This window comes from Naegleria gruberi (assembly GCF_000004985.1).
Source record: "Naegleria gruberi genomic scaffold NAEGRscaffold_42, whole genome shotgun sequence".
In the NCBI taxonomy this organism is placed as follows: Eukaryota; Heterolobosea; class Eutetramitea; order Acrasida; family Naegleriidae; genus Naegleria; species Naegleria gruberi.
The window spans coordinates 181,493-199,609 of NW_003163285.1; the positions used below are offsets into that span (position 1 = coordinate 181,493).

The window sequence follows — 18,117 nt, forward strand, 5'->3', positions numbered from 1 at the left end:
AAGTTGATTTTCTCCAAACTCCAAAGCACTTTTAACATTTACATTTGAAAGATTAGATTGATGATGGAAGTAGCGAAATGTCAAACTATTCCGAATATTTGTTAGTGGTGATGACATGGATTTAACTTGGTTGGCAATAGTGTGGTTACACCAATAAACAACTTGTTTCATTTTTTTTATTTTACAATTTAATTGAGATTATCTATTCACATGAAAGATGGCAAGTTGTAAATGTGCATTGGGACGGATAACAGGCCAATTACTTTCTTTCACCAAACTTGGAGTGACCTGTCTTTTTGGCGTGAAGAGTAGCCTCTTTTTCTCCCTTAATAAATTCACCACATTGAAGACATTTCAGCGTGAAAGTGGCAGTGTCAGTAAATTGATGTTGATTGTGGAGTTGTTTTACAAGTTCAAGGGCTTTTGTAGAGGAAATGTCATCATCTGCTGGCAGGATTGTAATGTCCAATTCTTCTGGACCTTGTGGAACTGGATTAATGGCCAATGCATCATAGTGAATACCATCATAGAGGAGAAGAATTTTCCCCTTAATTAATGGATCTCCTTCGCCATAGACATCTCTTCTATTCGATGTCACATCAAAACTGTCCACACGAATATTGTAAAATTGAGACAAGATCATAATTTCCAAACTTCCACCCCAGCTATTATCTTTCATAATCCATTCACAGTAAGCCTTTGGACTTTGTCCCAAAATTGCTTCATTGAATTGGATAGGGTCGTTCAAAATCCAATCTCTAATGACTCTTCTCAATGCAGGAGCTCTCTTCTTTTTCCTTGATTCACATCCTTCCAAACAATATGCAAATGCATTGAAAAGACAAGAATTGTCACTGTCTATTACTCTTTTGATAACAACACTCTCAGCAATAAGTGTCGAATCATCTGTTCCAACTGAATGTGGTCTTGGAGGCACATCAGAATATGATTCAGGCTTGATAATCTTGTAGCTTGATGGAGTTATATCATCATCTTCCACTACTATTGGTTGAGAATTATTTACAATAGAGGCATATTCACTAGTCTCCTCAACAATAAGTGATTCACCAGATTTTACTCCAATATCACTCAACTTTTTTGCATTGAATTCCGATTGATTTTGTTGGCCAGCAATTTCTTGTGGAGGAAATCCCATCTTTAATTTTTGTTTTGATGGCTCGATTTTACTCTCTTTTTGTATTTGTTGTTTGAGCCAATCAACAGTGGAGGAAAAATCAACTCCTCTTAGGGCCATCTGAGAGGCTGGTAGTCTAATTCGAATCATTTTTTTGTGTTTTAAAAATAGATGATAAATCCATAAAAAGTTGCTTCTTTACAAAATATTATTCAAATTAAAGATGAACATGTGACAATTGTTTTTGAATCCTATTTATTGTTTTTTCTTTTTTAATCCAATTCGCAATTCAAAATCATCAATCTCTCTCATTTGTTTGTCTGGATTAAAGAGATCTGTTTTCCGATGTTGCTCATGAATTCTTTCAATCTTTCGTTGCTCCTTTTCTTCAGCCAAAATTTCCTTTTCAAATTCCTTGTGGTCATGTAAATTTCTCAACAGTTTGACTGTACTCTTGTGACTTGAGCTGTTACTGAAAGTTGTGACAAAGGTGGAGCTTGTTTTTGTAGAGGACAGAGTTGCAGATTTGTTACCTAACCTCGAACTTTGTGGTCTTGAACTACTTGGACGAGGTATTGTGGATCTAGGGGTTGGGGGAATGCTCATTGAACTCTCTGATTTTGTAAAGGTGAGTCTGGCACTAGAGGAAGGTGTTGGTGATCTGGAGGTTGAGGTTGGTCTTGCATAGCTTGGAGTGCTGCTGTTTTGTTGAACTGGTCTACTTTCATTGTACAATTCTCTGGCACTCTCCAAACAATCGCTCAGGGAAAATGGATGTTCAGAGTATTGATCTGCCAGAGAGTAGGGATAGTGTTTGAAATTCTTCTTTTTAAGGTTCTGATAATTTCCAAACGACGAGTAATTAGGGGAGTAAAAACCAGCCTTCTTTTCTGCTGGAATGTGTGTTATCTTCTCTAGTTGATGTTTTCTATTGGCTGATAAGGTACCAAGGAATGCAGTAAATGTTTCAGCTTGTTGATTTGATGTTGCATAGAGTTTGGAGGGAGATACTGATTGAGGAACGTGTCTTGCTTGGGTCTTCTTATGGAAAACAGTGGGAGAGGAAGATAACACCTGTTGATAGTTTTTAGAGATATTATCTTTGCATCCGCTGGAAATATCTGTTTTTTGTCTTAGATTTGTTGTTAAACTATAGTGATAGCCTTCGGAAGCAAAAGCACTCGATTCTACATTTCTATTGAAATGTCTTGGTGATTCTACGAGAGCCATTATTTACACTATTTACAGAAGAATAAATTATTGAGGTTTTTTGAGCTATTAATTACTAGAAGCACACAGGATTACTATTGTTGCTGTTGCTATTCTTGTTGTTGATTCAGCGATTGGCCTTGATTTGTGTAACGGCTAGAGATTGAACAATCTCTATGACAGAAGCTGACTGAAACAAAAGAGTTCCAGTGGTTTGGAGTTTAAGGTTTTTTTTTTGAAAGGCCTATTCGTTCAAGCCAACGTTCCTTTTGTTGCTTCTACAAGTACATTAACCAACTCTAACTGACATCAAGATTTCATTCTTATTTATTTGAAAAAAGTAACCTTAGAGGGAAATATGCTCCAAACAAATAGTGGGTTCATTTGTTCCAACATCATGTTTCGGAAATGTCACCCCTGGCATGTGTCAATACCATTATGTAATAATATTACTACAGTAACAACTTCATCGACAGAGCTATATCTCTGAGAATTAATATTTGGAAACCAATAGAGTTTATTGAAGTTAGCAAATAATAATAACATTGCCTCTACGGCAGTGACGAGAAATAATCAATCAAACTTGACAATGAATGCAGCAGTGACACAAAACCCATTATCCTCTTCAAATACTCCAACCATTGTAATTCCTAATAATAATAATAATAATATCATACAACAACAGGATCAATCATGAAAATTTAAAGTTAATAATTTGAGGTAAAAACCTTATTAAAATTTTCCAACTCGCCACGTTACCGTCTCGGGAGGAATCGAACCTCCGTCAATGGATTCAAAGTCCACTATGCTACCATTACACCACGAGACGAGCACATTTAATAACCACTTGATTATACCATAGATAAAGAATCAAAAATGTCACTCTCAAAATATTTTTAATTTGATATAGAGGAAAGGTACGGTTTACAATTTTAAAACTTGTTTTCCATTTTGATAAATTAAAAAATATTGAAAAAAAATAGGGGAGAAACTGTGAACTCTTTCTCGATAGATATTGTATTTGGGGTTGTGATTTTTCTACTGTATGTAGATATTAATGTCTAGTATTAATGGTAAATTTTTTTAAAAGTTAGTCTGGAAGAACACGAAGAAAAAAGATGATGTTTGCGTCGACCGGGAATTGAACGGGTTATGGAATTACCTAATGTGGAAATTGAATTCAATTTTGAAATTGAATTAATACAATGTTTTTTAAATTATTATTATTTAAATGTATTTCACATTAATTTTGATAATGTAATATTAAAGATATTGATGATTGGGTATAGGGGAACGGAATTTCCTAATTGGGAATGTCATCACACCAACAATAAATTAAATTTATTATTTATTCATTGATGTTCACTAACACATTACATGATGAAACAATTCAAACATTTACTCAAACTTTAAACATTAACATTAACCATCGGGTAACGGATTTTAATACATGTACAGTATGTTTATAATTGGTCGACGCACAGAAATTTAAATAAAAAGAATTAACAATAATAAAAGCAAAATGCTCACAACATTGGAGAACGGGAAATGAAATTCCCAAATTAAATTGAGAAACAACACAATCACAATAATTCATACTATCAAAATGAATTGAACCCGGGTCACGGCGATGGCAACGCCGTATTCTACCACTAAACCATCGACGCTTCTTGAATCATTATTCAGGCTGTTTATTTTATTTAAGGTAACCCTGTTAGTAATCTCCCGCCATTTTTAGTTGTTTTCATCTACAGTCATGAAATTTAATTTAAAAAAATGATGCAACAACACCAAGAATGTAATGCTCAATACAAGTCCATCAGTAGAAGTATCGAGCAAACAACAAATCAGGTGAATGTTCATTTGAGAAATTTGGATCGGCTGAAGAAGAAGATGGTCAGTGAGGAAAAGAAGAATGCCATTAATTTATTAAAAAGTATGAGAATTGAAACTGGTGGAGCAGAGATACCATTCAGTAAACCTCGGAAGAGAGGAATTACATCGAAATTTTCCAATGGGGTTGGATTAAAATCAGAAGACTTGGCTGATGAATATTTGGTTCCTTTAAAACAGAGATATCCTGAAACTGGGTGTAGGTTTTGAATATTGTTTTCTCTTGATGGAGATGAGTTTACACTTATATTGGAATTTAATCATATTGAATTGTTTCAAACAATTGTTTGATAATGGTTTCAACGAGAATAGATGATTTTGAAGTGAAGGATATTGAAGATATCAAAGATTTCGATAAGGATTCTAAATATTATGAACAAATGCATGAATTGATCCACTCTCCACGAAATACTATTCCTGATATAATAGATGAAAAGAAAAAGAGAAGAGAGGAGGAAGAACGTAAAAAGAAGGAGGAACAAGAAGAGGCTATGAGACTTGAACGCAAAAACAAACTCAAAACCAAGTTAATAGCCTCAAAGAAATTAATCATGCTCAGTTCATTATCTTTCAAACGAACTTCAAGGTAAGATTCTTTCTCAATCAATTCTTACAAACTCAATTCAGTCAACTTGAACACAAAGCACAAGAAAAACCAGTGGAAGAGGAAGACGAATTTGAAAAAACAAGAGCCGAACTCTTTGGCTCAAAACCGAAAAAAGTTGAAACTCAAAAAACACCGCCTACAGAAAAGAAAGCCTCCTCACTCCTCAAAATGTTGGGTATTCCAGAAGGTGAGGATTCAAGAGATAGTAGTCCAACCAATGAAAAGAGTCAAAGAAAACCTCAAGTCTCATTCTCAGCCATGATGGAGAGAAGATATTCAAACAAGAAGATGTAGGAATGGAAAGGAATTGATGTTTTCTCTCAATTTTAAACCAGTGCTTTGTCTTGATTGAAAATAATTTCGCAGACAAGTCGGCGTAATTATTCAATGCAGTGTGGATAACAATTTTGGTGATATTGAAAAAAACAATATCGTAAAGAATGTCTAGACGTTTAAAGGACTATTATGGCTTGCTTAGTGTTGCAAGAAATGCAACACAATCAGATATTAAAAAAGCCTATGTAAAATTAGCAAAATTATACCATCCCGATTTACATGATAATAATGATCCAAAGTTTACATCCAAACAGGAAATGTTTAAAGAAATTACAGAAGCCTATAGTATTTTAAATAATCCAAGGAAGAGAAGTGTATATAATACAGAATTATATGAAGTTGAAAAGGCAACAAATCTACGAGATGGATCTTCAGTACCACTCGAACCAAAATTATATGAAATGAGTGCAGAAGAAAAAGAAGCTCTCGGAAAGCAAATTAAAAAGATTAGATTTAGGAAAGTGAGGAGATTATTTATTATTGTTTTGGCTTTATTCGTCATTGGTTGGTATGCCAAATTCAAGTATATTTTCTTGAGAATGTACAACAGAGATATTGGAAACAAAGTAATATTTAAGGATAAAGAAGGAGTGGACGCAGAAGTTATTTCCGAAGTGAATAGAAGATTTTCTGCTGAATTGGCAAGAGTCAGAGAAGAAAGAGAAAAACAAGGAATTCTTCGTCAACCAACCAAAAAGATGGGAACCGCTGCTACTGCAAACACAAACACTGTTGAAAAGGAATAAATATTATATGTTTATTTATGGAATAGAGCCTTCTGAAAGGGAGAGGGTAGTGGATTCGACAGAAGCAGAGCTTGCAAAATTGTTACTATCGTAACTATTGGCATTAGCTTCCTTAGTTGTTTCAATACTAGTTGTTAATAATGGTTCTTTCTCATTAGGTTTGTCTTGATCTTGATCATCTTGTTTAACTAGTTCTTGAATATCTTCTTCAGATAATTCTTGAGCATACATTACAGCACCTTCCAAACAAGTTAAATAATAAACAACCTCACTGTTTCTTGACTGTGAAGAATACTTTGATATATAAGAAAGAGCAGAATGAATATTTGGAAGATGAGCATGAACAACTACATAAACCAAGATTGGGAAGAATTCATCAGCTCCAAAAGAGAAATCTTTTCCTCTTTGAGAACAATTATCCTTAGCAATGATATGTATTTGTCTCGCACAAGAATACACACAATGAAGCATGTCAATTGGAGACACACAATAATTCAAATACCCAAGAGTAGCAATAGGATCATAGAATGGAGTTTGATTTTGTTTGTGAATCATTTCCTTGATGCTATTCTGTTTTCCAGTAAACTTAGCTCTTATAGGTAAAAACTTGTTGGCAACACCAAGTTGATTAGCAGTAAGTTTTCTTAAGAGTCTGACTTGTTGTTGGAATTTGTAGTTTTCTTGAGATTGTGACTCAATTTCAATCTTTTGAAGTCTAAGTCCAAGGCCAAACTCATTGTAAATCAATCGAGAAACGAGTCTCAATATTGCTTGCTTTTCCAAGTCAGTTTTGATGGCATGTCTATCACTCAAGTAATCAACATAAATGACAACATATTCAGCAATTTCAGCTGGAGGGACCTTTTCAAGTCCTGCATTATTGATTTCCTTCAAGAATGTTCTGAGAGATTGACCTTCTTCTGTACGTTGATCAGCAATCAAATCAAAAAATTCTTGTTCAATTTCCAATCTTTGATCATTTTCAACACAATTGATGAAAGATTGCCAAGTTTGATCATCAAGATGAACGTCTTTTTGCATTGAATTTCCCTCATTGAGAGAATGGAAGTTGCACAATGGTACAACAGGTTCTTCAATAAATCTTTGAATGATGGATTTCAACCTAATTGTCACCTCCTTCTTGGTGATAACCTTCTTATTAATGTTGCTATCCTTTTTCATTTGAGTGTACCTTTCAGACAAATCCTTGGAAATTTGTTCTAAAAGAATAATTTCATTCCATTGGGAGGATAGTGATTCATGATCGCTCAAAATATCCTCCACGTCCTTATAGAATGATTCATTCTTTACATAGTGAGGAAGTAAATTGTAACACTTCATATTGATATCACCTGCTTGCTCTACTTGTTTCAATTGTTGAGCTTGTTGTACAAGAATTTCGCGAATGATTTTAATTCTGTCCTTGATAAGAGTCTTGCAACCCTTTTCGAGTTCTCTTCTTTGCTTGAGTCTGATTAATTTACAGCTGGATAATTCCTTAAATATTTCAATTAATTTAGAATCATGACATCTTTGCAAGAATGCATACTCTTGTTGCATCTTTTCATATTCAATCTCTTGTCTCTTTCTCAAATCTTTTACAACTTGTCTACTTTCCTTGAGGTAGTTGGAAAGTCTTTGGTCGTATTTAATCAATTCATCTCGCCAATCCTCTTCACTTCTCTTCTTTGGAGCAGATGTGAAAAGCTTTTTGAATAAATTTTCCTTCTTTGGTTGGAAATGTTTAAGTTCAGAATTGTTGGTAATGAAAGTATGTCTCTTTTGTCTGGTTGGAGAGCTTGGTTCCTTTTCCTGAAGAAGAGGTTGAGCAATAATTGGGGGAATTACAATCTTTTGAGCATTCTCTCTGAAAATGAAAGAAGTTGTCGATGTGTTTGGATCTACATAGGCTTTCTTGTCAAATGATTCAAACTCTGTATTGATTGTTGAATCCAAAAATCGTGATTGGTTAAAACTCTCTGATATTACTCCTTCAGAAGGTTTGCTGAGAGCCTTATTGTTCTTCTTGATAGAGACAGGTGGAGATGATTTTTCTCTGTTTGTTGTAGATTTTTGTGGTGTGTTAGGTTCAGAAGAGGCACCAAGGAAGTACTTTTTCGATGAGTTATCCTCCTCCTTCTCTTGAATAAATTGTCTCATATGCTTTCTGATTTTCACATTCTTCTTGGCAGATAATCCATTCTCATCACTCTCTTCTTCATCAGATTCTTCAGTATCATCCTCTGAGAATTTTAAAAAGTATTGTCGTTTGGATTCATCCATATTGGTGGTAATTTCTTCATCCCAATCTCTTCTCAATTCAGAGACCCATGAAGGAATATTATCGGCCACTTGTGGTAAAACTTGTTTAATAGTGTCAATGTTCTTATTGGCACTGTCCTTCTTTTTCTTTGCATTGGGAATGAAATAGTTTACCTATGTTGTAAGAAAGTATGTTTGTTTAAAATTACTCACATTAATTACAGTTTCAGGAGGTACGTCCTTTGTTTCTACAATTACTTCTTCATCTTCCTTCACTTTTTGATAATACTTTTTAATATTCTCTTCAAGAGAAGAGAAATTATCTTGGTTGGAAAGGGCTGGAATTGATGAATTGTTATGAACTATTATTGGTTGTTGGAAAATGGATGATTCTTCCTCTTCTTCGTGAACTTGAGATGCGAGTAGAGACTCTCTATTATTGGAGGAAATATTGGAAATATTGGACGTTGTTCGTTGTTGTTGTTGTTGCTCTGAAGGGAGTTGGGATTTGTTGTTGGTAGTTATGGTAGGAGGTATGTTGGTAGATTCTTGTTGTTGTTGGGAAAGAGGAGTAGAATTTGTCTGTGATGATGGGGAAAGGATGAAAGAAGGAGATTGGAGTGGAAGTGAAGAGGTTAATTCATCCCTTGTTACGGATGATCCATCAGATGGAACAGAGCTATTTGGCATACTACTGGGAGTAATAGAAAGGGAGGCAGGTAAACTTCTATTGTGATTAAAACTTGAAGAAGGAGAAGAAAAGGAAGGAGAAAGAGAAAGACTTGTCGTATCAGAATCTAACGGGCAAGATGAGGAGGATGAAGAAGGAATATTAATAGGATTATTGGCAGGCTTACCCGATAATATTTGGACTGATTGTTGTTGATCGATAATTGTTGAACTTGTCTTTACCATTAAATCATCAATATTCGCCATAGGAGAGGAACCACTACCTTGAGAAAGAGCCTTCGACAACATGCTCTGATGGGAATTGTCAGAGCAGGCATGATAATTGGTTGCCGGCGTCGTAGTAGTCATCGAACAAGACGATGAGACAGAAGCTTCCTGTTGATCATGATTAGAATGCTTCTCTTGTCGTGGTTGTTCCATTTTTTGCGCTGTGTTTAATAATCAGCTGAATATCTTGCAAATAAGTTTTTTTGGCTCTACCTTGATATCAAGCCTCACATGGAAGGCATCACGACGATATTCGAACGGTTATTTGAGACTCTTTTCAATGTTGCAGTGTTATTAAACAACAAGTGTATGTTTCCCAATACTCCAGTGAATGATATTATTTCTCCAACAAGAGGATGAATAAATTCATTGTTGTTAAGGAAATTAAACCTCACCTAAATATGTGTTGATTATAATGTTGCGTATTAATATCGGGTCATATTTTACAATGAATTTTTAATCCTATTTAATGAACATAACAAAATTTAGATGTTTATACCCTAATCCCGATATCAACATTGAATATTACAGTGAGCCAACAATATTTAATAATAATGATATTAAACAATAGTTTAGAGCATTAAGAGTTAAATAAACTAGAATATCATTTATTTTTAATATTTTTTTTGAAAACAATATTAAAAAATGAGCACTGAGAATAAATCTTCACCAACAGAGTTGCTTGCCTCTCTTCCTGCAGGCGTTGTTGTTCCACCACCTCCAGTCAAGCCATCATGGGGAAAGACTGAAATGGGTTTCGGATTCAAGAGTCCAGAAAAGCCATCTGAACAATTTATTCAAGACTCTTTCTGGTCAGGTATGTATTGTAGTGGAATTTTAGATGATTTATTTTCTTTGGTGTGTATTGTTGAACAACAATATAAAATTGAACAACCAATTATAATGATGGATTTTATTAATAACATTGCTATCATGATGATGGTTTCAATTACTTTTCTTGTTGGATGAAAATTATTTTATTGTCGTGATGATGACGCGGAACATTTGATGAATTAATATTTTGCTGATGGTGGAAATAATGTGGATACTTTGATTGGATATTCTTTAAAAACTTTATTACAACAACAACAATAACAAAAACTATTGTTAAATATCACCAATAACAGCTGTCTATGGTCTCGGTGCTGGTACTGTTGCTGCTTGGTTCTACGATTATAAGAAGACTCGTATGCCTTACTTCAAGGCCCTTTCTCTGCACGGTAAAATTGTTAAAGGACCATTCTCTGTTGTGACAGCTTTCGGTGTTTCTCATGCTGCCATGAATGCTTTCTGGGATATGAAGAATGCTGATGGAGAAGATAGATTTGCCAAGGAACAATCTGTTTCACAAAAGACTATTTCAGGATTTGTTGCTGGTTCAACAGTTGGTCTCCTTAGAGGTAGCCCATCACTTATGGTTCTTTGGGGTTCAATCTTTGGAGTCTTATCTTGGGGATACAACAAATACAGACTTGAATTTTATCCAACTGATAAGGCCAGAAGACAACAATTGTATAATGAAAAGTTTGTTCCATCAAGTGAACCAGCTCCAGAATATCTTAAGGAAGACAATATCAATAGTGACAGAATGATCTCAACATTCTTTTTCGAAGAACAAGTCCCAAAGAAAAAGAATACCTGTCCAGTTAAATTCGAAGAACAATAGATGGGTAACTGAAATACTTAGGGACAATAAATTATTATTAAATATTTAATTTTCATTCGTTTGATTTTTGATATGTTTCAATATTGATACCATCTGCTTGTAATCTTCTAGTAAGGAATTCACATCCTTCAATCGTAGATCTTCAGCAGTGGCATTCTCAAATTTAAACTCGTTGAATATGGTTTCGTTATTCTTTACAAATGAAACAAGGTTTTCCCACTTTTTGTCATGGTTTACATGGGAAGAAACCATGTCAACTCTTGCCTCGTCTGTTGTGGTCTTGTTATTACAATTTTTTACAGATTCTTCTATTGAAGATTTTGAAAGGGAATCGGATTCTTCAAGCTGTTTTGGAGGAGATTGGATTTCACATTCCATTATTGGTGACATGATGGTTTCGTCTGGTGTTTTCACAGAATCAACAGTATCCAATAATAGTTTTTCAGGACTTTTCTCTTCTTTTTTCACATATTCCGTTATTTCATTCATGGCTTCTTTTGGTACTTCCTTAATAATAGCTATATGAGAATTGCTTGATTGTTGTTTTGATTCTCCTGTTGCATGTTGTACGCTTTCCTTTCCAAAGACATCCTCAAAGTTTATCATTTGTTGGAAGGTAGTTTCATCCATGTTAAGCATTGTATGATCACATCCTTGCCAAAATGCCATAGCAGATTCAAGTGATGTAAGGAAATATCCAGAATGGCCTTCCAAGCTTTGTGGATTTCTGTACTCACTAATATATCTGGGTATTTCAGTTAGGAATAATTGAACAATTTGAAAAATACTTACTTGATATTCGAGTGCAAATGAGGAACATTTGATCTCAATACAATAAATATTAAAAGTGGTAAAAAATCGTCTGCACTTGGGGCATTTCCACCACTTCCTCCTGATTGTTCATGCATGGATCGTTTTAAAAGATTCATTGTAAGATGACAACAGTTTGAAACACAAATAAGCTTGTCTCTTGGTGTCTTGTAAAAACTCATCTTTTTCAATTCTTCAATTGCTTTCTGGAATAGAGGATCTGTGACTAACCTAGCTGAAACATCAAGATTTGCAGGTGTCACTACTCGTTTAAATAATGCAATTCTTGATCCAATTTGATTGTCAATTTCAATATCTTCCAAAGTTGGTGAAAACACTCTATAATAACAATGATAATGCAACAGTAAAAAAGTTATGAAACAACTGAGAAAACTTACTTGGAATAAATCTTGGTCATTACATATTTCTCAATTCCTTCTCTAGCATTCATCAAATCTTGTTCGGTGGCATTCTTCCACTGCTCGTGAGATGATATTTCTCTCATGATGTGAGCTAAAAATGATTGAACTTTGTGTGGATGTTCTGGTGTATAGTCAGTATTGGAAATTTCAAAAGTAAATTTCTTAATATCTCTGGTCAATTGTACAACTGATTTGTCTTTGAGTTTTTGTAAAAATGACTTGAAATCAAATTTGTAATCCTTCTTTTCCGAATTAAAAGCAGATGTAGTTTCCTTTGGTTCTGCCTTTTTTTCAAATAATTGATTATCATTTCCAGTATTGTGATTGTCTATAATTTGATTGATTCTTGATTCTGTTTCTTTTGGGGTTGGTGCTTTTGATTTGGTTTTCTCAAATCCATTGGTTCTAATAAATAATTTTGTTTCATCTTCATTGATTGAATATTCTACATGATCTGATATGAAGCTTTCCTCAAGGGAGGATGATCCTGATAAAGAGTTTGGTACAGAGCTTGAAAAGCTTCCAGAATGGTTTCTCGTACTAATACTAATAGGTTTGGAACCTAAAGGTGAATTTACATTATCAATTGTGACAAAATCCTTGTCTCCATCATTATCAAAAACCATAGAGTAGGATCTGGAAAATTTCCTTTGTTGGTCATTAGATGAACGATAGGATTTTTCATCTTGAGTCCAAGCACATCCACTGTAGGTAATTGGTTGTGATATCAAATAGAGTCTGACTTGAGAGGGTATGTTTTCTGAATCTTCGTTATTTCCAAAATCATTTTTTGGTGATGTTCCAAATATTGAGAGTGGTTGTTGTTGTTTGATAGATGTTTCTCTTTGTGACAGTGAAACAGAAGACTTTCCAGATATATCAACTTCTCCCTTTCTCAAAATTTGAATTTTGCTTTTTACATCCAAAGGTTCATCAAATGCACAATGTCCATCACTATTCATCATCATATGAATCTTGAAATTTCAATTTAAAAACCTACATTTTTCTAAAAGTAAACAATTTAGATGGTTCTTCAAAGAAAGCAATACATTCCTCTCCAGTTGGAGGTCCATCAATAATTAAAATTGAAACTCCATCAGGAGCAAAAACTCCTCGAATTCCATTCATTGTAATAAATTGATTCGGATTTTGTTTGTTTACTATTGCAATGTGACTCTGCAGAAAATCAATACTTGGTGCTACAATACTATTCGGAGAAGATTTTTTAAATAGAGAGGAATTATTAATATTGGACAAGCACAAGGCAACACTTTGATCATGTGGAAACAATAAGATGGCATCCTTTTCTATTATATTTCCAACAACTGATGAAAATTGTTTATTTTCCCTCAAAGATCGAATCAGTCGATTATTTTGCTTTTCATATTCAAAAAAGTTGGATGGCGGCATTTTTTTAATAATTCCATCAAATTATTTTTAGAAAATAGAACGTGTTTAGAATCATGGGTGATTTTTAAACAAATAAAACTAGTTATTAAGGATTTAAATTAATATAATTCCCGAGCCAGTGAGAATGAATTATAAAGAATAATAGAATATATTATCGAGATTATTCTTATTCCAGATAATATAAACGAAAATTCATTTCTTTTAATGTGGGACCTTAATTTTTTATACAACAAGGAATGGTGAAAGTGCATTATTGAAGTAAGCAAACCATAGGAGTTATATTTCCCCTAGATTCTTTATTTCTCATTAAAAAACCATTTGGTTGTTATGGGAGCTATCATAAAAAGGGCAGAGCTGTTGAGTCCTTTCATTATTTGGGCATTGATCGGCTTATTGGGAACTTTAAATGGAACTTTGATTTTTAACTACGATATCGTATAGTCGTAATGGTAAGCAGTAAGTAGTTTAATTGGGATATTGCATTAAACACTTTGATTTCTTGCCTTCACTCTTAATATTCGGAAGAATAAGGAACCTTATATTTTAAAATTTTATTTTTTTTGTTAGTGTAGTATATCTGATATTGATACTGCCTTTCTAAATGTTTTCGATTGAGATGTTCCAAAAAGATCTGCAATTGAAGGAAGAGTTTGAGATCCAACATTTAAATGATTGGTTGGTGTTGAACCTGGATATACTATTTCACTGCTGGAAATCTTACTTGGATAGGGCGAGTAATGCTCGACTGTAGGAGGGGAAGGAGGTTCATTTATATAATGTTCCTTACTAACAGCATTCTGAGTTGATATTGTTGCTTTCAGTGGACTTGAAGTTTGCTTCAAATCTGTTGAAGATGCATTTCCCCAAATAAGGTTAGCATGTCGCGCCTTATCTTGAGGGAGATCGTAGAATTTTTCACTCAATGGTTGTGATGGCCAAATTTGTCTTACAGGGTGTGTCATTTTGTGAGTTTTCGAGATTCCGTGTGAAATACGAATTGGATATGAATTTTGAACGTTACTGCTGCGAGAATGAAGGTAGGATTGATGAGGGTGGTAATGAACGACATAATGTTGAGCAGGTTGGGGTGGAAGAGATGTAAGGGCAGGAGCTGCAATAGGATGTATAACAGTTTTAAGGTAGGCATGAGGGATTGAAGGAAGTGTTTGGGCATAGTATTGGGTTGGTTGTACGGTTGTTGTGGTTGAAATACATGCATGTGGAGAGAGTGGTTTTGTTACTTGATAAACAGGAGTGTATGGTTGCGTTGAATGGGGTTTTGTTGCTTGTTGTGGTTTAACTAGTGGTTGCACTACTGGTGGTTGTTGTATTGATGGTGGAATAGATTTCTGGTTATGAGCATTCACTGTTTTCGTTGAAGACTTATTTGAAGTGCTAGAGCTGGATGATGCATTAGAGTGGCTTGTATTCAGTGGAGAACCTCTGTGTTGATCTCTGTTTTGAATTGTAGCTTGATTCACATCCCTTATTAAATGAATTGGAAAGGTTGAGTGACATCCTGTTTGTGTCTTTTGCAGTTTTTTGTCCTTTCCACTTGGTTTGTATTCAAAGAATTTAATGTGAGTTGCGGCTGGCATACTGATTGAGAGAGTAGTTTAGTTTGTTTTGTTAATGTAAATTTGTGAGGTTAGACTTTTGGAGGAAATGCTAGGTTGGTAAATATACAAATATGAATGATATCTTGATACAACTAACAATAACAATTGAAGAAATGGTATCAATTAAAGCGGTGGATAATAGCAAAAAGTGCTGCTTGTGTTCTGGCAGAAGGCTTGTATCCGGGTTGTTATTGTTGGGTAGAAGAACTGTTGAGGAATGTATTCACTCTTAATAATTGCTCGTCGTTTGTTTTTTTTGTTTGACTTGTTGTTGTACTGCAGTAGTAGTGAGCGGTGTTGTCTTTAAAAAACACACGCTGTTATTGTGCATCTCAGTCTGCAACCCACAACAAGCAATGCCCTCTTTGTGCAGCAATCCTCACCTAAAATCTCTAATGAGGCATTCATTTTGTCTTTTGTTTTACTGAATGGTTGGATACTGCCGGATTCCCTAAATTTACTTATTTGAGGTTGCTTAATCCTCAAATTGATTTTTAGCTTGTTATTGTATGAGATGCAAATACACGAATTTAGTAAGATCTACCCTCATAGTGAAGTTTAACATGAGAGATTTGTGCTAATTGGTTCTGAGAATGGGTGTATTTATTAAAATGATGGGTGTGATGGTTGTAGTATTGATGTGTGTTGATGACCAACATTACTGGACTAGATAAACTATGACCCCATTTGGAAGGAGGCGAACTTGAACTTGAGAAAGAAATCTGTCATGACATTTCATTGAGTATAATCTTTTTCTTTGGATAATGCAATAGGTGATTTACAATCTGATACAAGGCATCTACACCAAGATTCATTGTAATAGTAAATATTAGATTGGGCACATTTATTTAATAATGGAAAGTTACTTCTCGAGATAGTTCTCCTATATTCAAATCTCTCTTTCAAGGGGAAATAAGTCCATTTACTTTGCAGAGCATTTTGTACAATTACAATCGAATCTATATTGTTCCTTTAGTTTTTTCTTTCTTTCATCGGTGGAGAGATTTTCGTCAATATAACTAATGAGGATTTCATCTCCCTTAGATAATGCAGCACTAGTTGAAGAGTTACTTGTAATAGTTGTTGTAGTAGTAGTATCAGTATTACTACTGGATAGATTGCTGTCGGTTGTAGGAGTTATTGAAGAGGCATACACACTCACTTGATGTGTAATATAATCAGAGACACTGACAGCATTTGGATTACATGAGTGATTCATGCAATTGTGAATGGCAAATGCACCCATTCCCTTCATGCTTAATGATTTGAGAGTTTCAGTTCTTGTAGCTTCCTCTTCAAAGTTTTTGCAATGCAAGAGTTCGCACACCTTGTTTCGTATTTGAACCTTCTCATGTGCAGCAAGATGCAACTCTGTAATTGGATGGATGGTCGAGCAATTTTGCAATATTAATCCATGAAGAGAACGATACTGCTTAACACTACACAAAATATTCAATATTTGAGAAATTTGTTGGGCATGAGATTTTAAATATTCTGCGTTCTCAGCTGAATTACTGCACTCTGTGAAATAACCATCTTGAATCGCATACTCAATGCTCTCCTTAATTAATTGAGCAGAAAGTGAGTCGAATGGATGAGGTTCTTCATGTTGAACAAACCTCTCAAATCTATGCAATGCCTTAGAAAAAGATACGAGAAAAACATCCTCACTTGGACTCTCTAGTAATCGATTAAGGAAACAAATCCATTCGACAACGTTTTTAGATGATTGTAATATGAATATGTATGAATAAAATTATCCGCAACACTTACCGTTCTGTAAAGAGGAGTCAATATCTTGGTACTCACGTAATAAACTCCTTAAGAAATCCGTAAATACTGTAGCCATGATTTTTGCAATCAGGAGTGGAGCTGTTCTGTGTTGTTTGACAGTTAATCTTTCCAGTAATGTGATTGGATGGTCTGTTGTTTTACTGGCGTTGCTGCTTGTGGCAGAGTCTGATAATTGTGGGGTTACACGATCTCTACTGCAGAGTACAGAGTGATATTGATTCCATGATTTCTCTCTGCACAACTCACAGCAGTAGGTCACTGCTGAACAATGTTCACATGAAACAAATGTCTTGGCTGTGGTCAATTTTTCTGAGAGAATTTCCTTGCATTCCTCGTCTTTCATTATTTGACCAATGAATGGAAATTGTTGAATTGTCTTTTCACTGAAAATTGTTTTCATACAATGATGGCAATGGTCAATCTTGGCATAGAATGGGTTTTCTGAACTGTCAGTAATGACCTGACTGCAGAGAGGTTCCTCTCTAAACAATAATTGTCCACTGTGTGCTTTATCTGCATTCAAACAGACAACCTTTCCCTCCTCCTTATTCTTAAACTTGACAGAAATGACATCTTGTCCCTCCTTGAGTAGAGAATTCATTTCCATCTTATATTCTTGTTCCATCATTAAATTGGAGAGTTTTTCCAAGAGTGGTCCAACCAATTGTTCCCAATCACTCATTGATTTTTTCAGATAATTCTCCTGAACTTGAAATCTTTGTTGTGGAGCAATTTTTTCATTACTCATGATGGATAGACACTTTCTCTTCATCCATTCATGGAGTGGAGCCAACTCTTGCAAGATAAAATCCTGAATTTCACTCAATGAATTATTTTCCTGATTTTGATGAGTCATTTGAGCATGCTGTTTGATAAGAGTTTCACATTTGTGAATTAATACTTTTTGAGTCAATTCGAACCATTTCAAATGTTTATCAGAGAGTGGTGCACTCAATATAAAATCGGAGGGAATTTTACTTTCGTTTGTTGTTGTGGTAGTTTCTAAAGAGGATGATGAATGAACACTTCTCAGTCTTTCCAATAATTGATCAATCTTTTCTGATACGTTATCAGCATTGGATGATGATGATGGTGTATTATTGCTGGTGGATAATTCATTGAATTGTTTAGTGCAATTATCAATAAATTCATCAAATGTTGGTGATGACATTTTTTTGTGATGTTTGAAAGGAAATTAAATGCAAGCTTGAAAAGTATTAGATTGGAAAATTAACATTTTGATGCTGCTTT

At 34.5% G+C, this 18,117-nt stretch overlaps 9 protein-coding genes, 1 non-coding gene and 1 pseudogene across 11 annotated transcripts; 3 read left to right on the plus strand and 8 right to left on the minus strand.

Moving 5' to 3' along the window:
• Positions 1-151: 151 nt before the first annotated feature.
• On the minus strand, positions 152-1,285 carry NAEGRDRAFT_80730 (uncharacterized protein; the record flags this gene model as incomplete). The annotated part of the gene is made up of 1 exon (XM_002674096.1): positions 152-1,285. One exon carries the CDS (start codon positions 1,283-1,285, stop codon positions 260-262), a length of 1,026 nt encoding a protein of 341 aa, XP_002674142.1. The 3' UTR covers positions 152-259.
• A 92-nt stretch (positions 1,286-1,377) lies between these two features.
• On the minus strand, positions 1,378-2,579 carry NAEGRDRAFT_80731 (uncharacterized protein). Its single transcript, XM_002674097.1, has one exon. The coding sequence runs from the start codon at positions 2,363-2,365 to the stop codon at positions 1,391-1,393; it is 975 nt and encodes a 324-aa protein (XP_002674143.1). The 5' UTR covers positions 2,366-2,579; the 3' UTR covers positions 1,378-1,390.
• Positions 2,580-3,102: 523 nt separating this feature from the next.
• On the minus strand, positions 3,103-3,173 carry NAEGRDRAFT_t489. The gene has a single exon. It is a non-coding gene; the product is annotated as a tRNA-Gln (tRNA).
• Positions 3,174-3,940: 767 nt separating this feature from the next.
• NAEGRDRAFT_t488 lies at positions 3,941-4,011 on the minus strand (annotated as a pseudogene). Its single transcript has one exon. The product of its transcript is annotated as a tRNA-OTHER (tRNA).
• Positions 4,012-4,120: 109 nt separating this feature from the next.
• On the plus strand, positions 4,121-5,138 carry NAEGRDRAFT_70788 (uncharacterized protein; the record flags this gene model as incomplete). Its single annotated transcript, XM_002674022.1, has 3 exons — positions 4,121-4,436; positions 4,550-4,823; positions 4,865-5,138. The coding sequence occupies 3 exons, from the start codon at positions 4,121-4,123 to the stop codon at positions 5,136-5,138; spliced, it is 864 nt and encodes a 287-aa protein (XP_002674068.1).
• Positions 5,139-5,284: 146 nt separating this feature from the next.
• NAEGRDRAFT_70789 (uncharacterized protein) lies at positions 5,285-5,926 on the plus strand (the record flags this gene model as incomplete). The annotated part of the gene is made up of 1 exon (XM_002674023.1): positions 5,285-5,926. The coding sequence occupies one exon, from the start codon at positions 5,285-5,287 to the stop codon at positions 5,924-5,926; it is 642 nt and encodes a 213-aa protein (XP_002674069.1).
• Positions 5,919-9,298, minus strand: NAEGRDRAFT_80732 (vacuolar sorting protein 9 domain-containing protein; the record flags this gene model as incomplete). Its single annotated transcript, XM_002674098.1, has 2 exons — positions 5,919-8,362; positions 8,402-9,298. The coding sequence occupies 2 exons, from the start codon at positions 9,296-9,298 to the stop codon at positions 5,942-5,944; spliced, it is 3,318 nt and encodes a 1,105-aa protein (XP_002674144.1). The 3' UTR covers positions 5,919-5,941.
• A 492-nt stretch (positions 9,299-9,790) lies between these two features.
• On the plus strand, positions 9,791-10,860 carry NAEGRDRAFT_58829 (uncharacterized protein; the record flags this gene model as incomplete). Its single annotated transcript, XM_002674024.1, has 2 exons — positions 9,791-9,962; positions 10,273-10,860. The coding sequence occupies 2 exons, from the start codon at positions 9,791-9,793 to the stop codon at positions 10,809-10,811; spliced, it is 711 nt and encodes a 236-aa protein (XP_002674070.1). The 3' UTR covers positions 10,812-10,860.
• Positions 10,857-13,008, minus strand: NAEGRDRAFT_51184 (uncharacterized protein; the record flags this gene model as incomplete). The annotated part of the gene is made up of 3 exons (XM_002674099.1): positions 10,857-11,547; positions 11,604-11,960; positions 12,020-13,008. 3 exons carry the CDS (start codon positions 13,006-13,008, stop codon positions 10,857-10,859), a joined length of 2,037 nt encoding a protein of 678 aa, XP_002674145.1.
• Positions 13,009-13,998: 990 nt separating this feature from the next.
• On the minus strand, positions 13,999-15,314 carry NAEGRDRAFT_58830 (uncharacterized protein). The gene has a single exon (XM_002674100.1). It carries the CDS (start codon positions 15,049-15,051, stop codon positions 14,017-14,019), a length of 1,035 nt encoding a protein of 344 aa, XP_002674146.1. The 5' UTR covers positions 15,052-15,314; the 3' UTR covers positions 13,999-14,016.
• A 580-nt stretch (positions 15,315-15,894) lies between these two features.
• Positions 15,895-18,037, minus strand: NAEGRDRAFT_80735 (uncharacterized protein; the record flags this gene model as incomplete). Its single annotated transcript, XM_002674101.1, has 2 exons — positions 15,895-16,752; positions 16,846-18,037. The coding sequence occupies 2 exons, from the start codon at positions 18,035-18,037 to the stop codon at positions 15,995-15,997; spliced, it is 1,950 nt and encodes a 649-aa protein (XP_002674147.1). The 3' UTR covers positions 15,895-15,994.
• Between the last annotated feature and the right edge of the window lie 80 nt (positions 18,038-18,117).

Coding starts and splice junctions, on each gene's coding strand:
- NAEGRDRAFT_80731 (XM_002674097.1), bottom strand. CDS start 2,365: ATGGCTCTCGTAGAATCACCAAGACATTTCAATAGAAATGTAGAATCG.
- NAEGRDRAFT_58830 (XM_002674100.1), bottom strand. CDS start 15,051: ATGCCAGCCGCAACTCACATTAAATTCTTTGAATACAAACCAAGTGGA.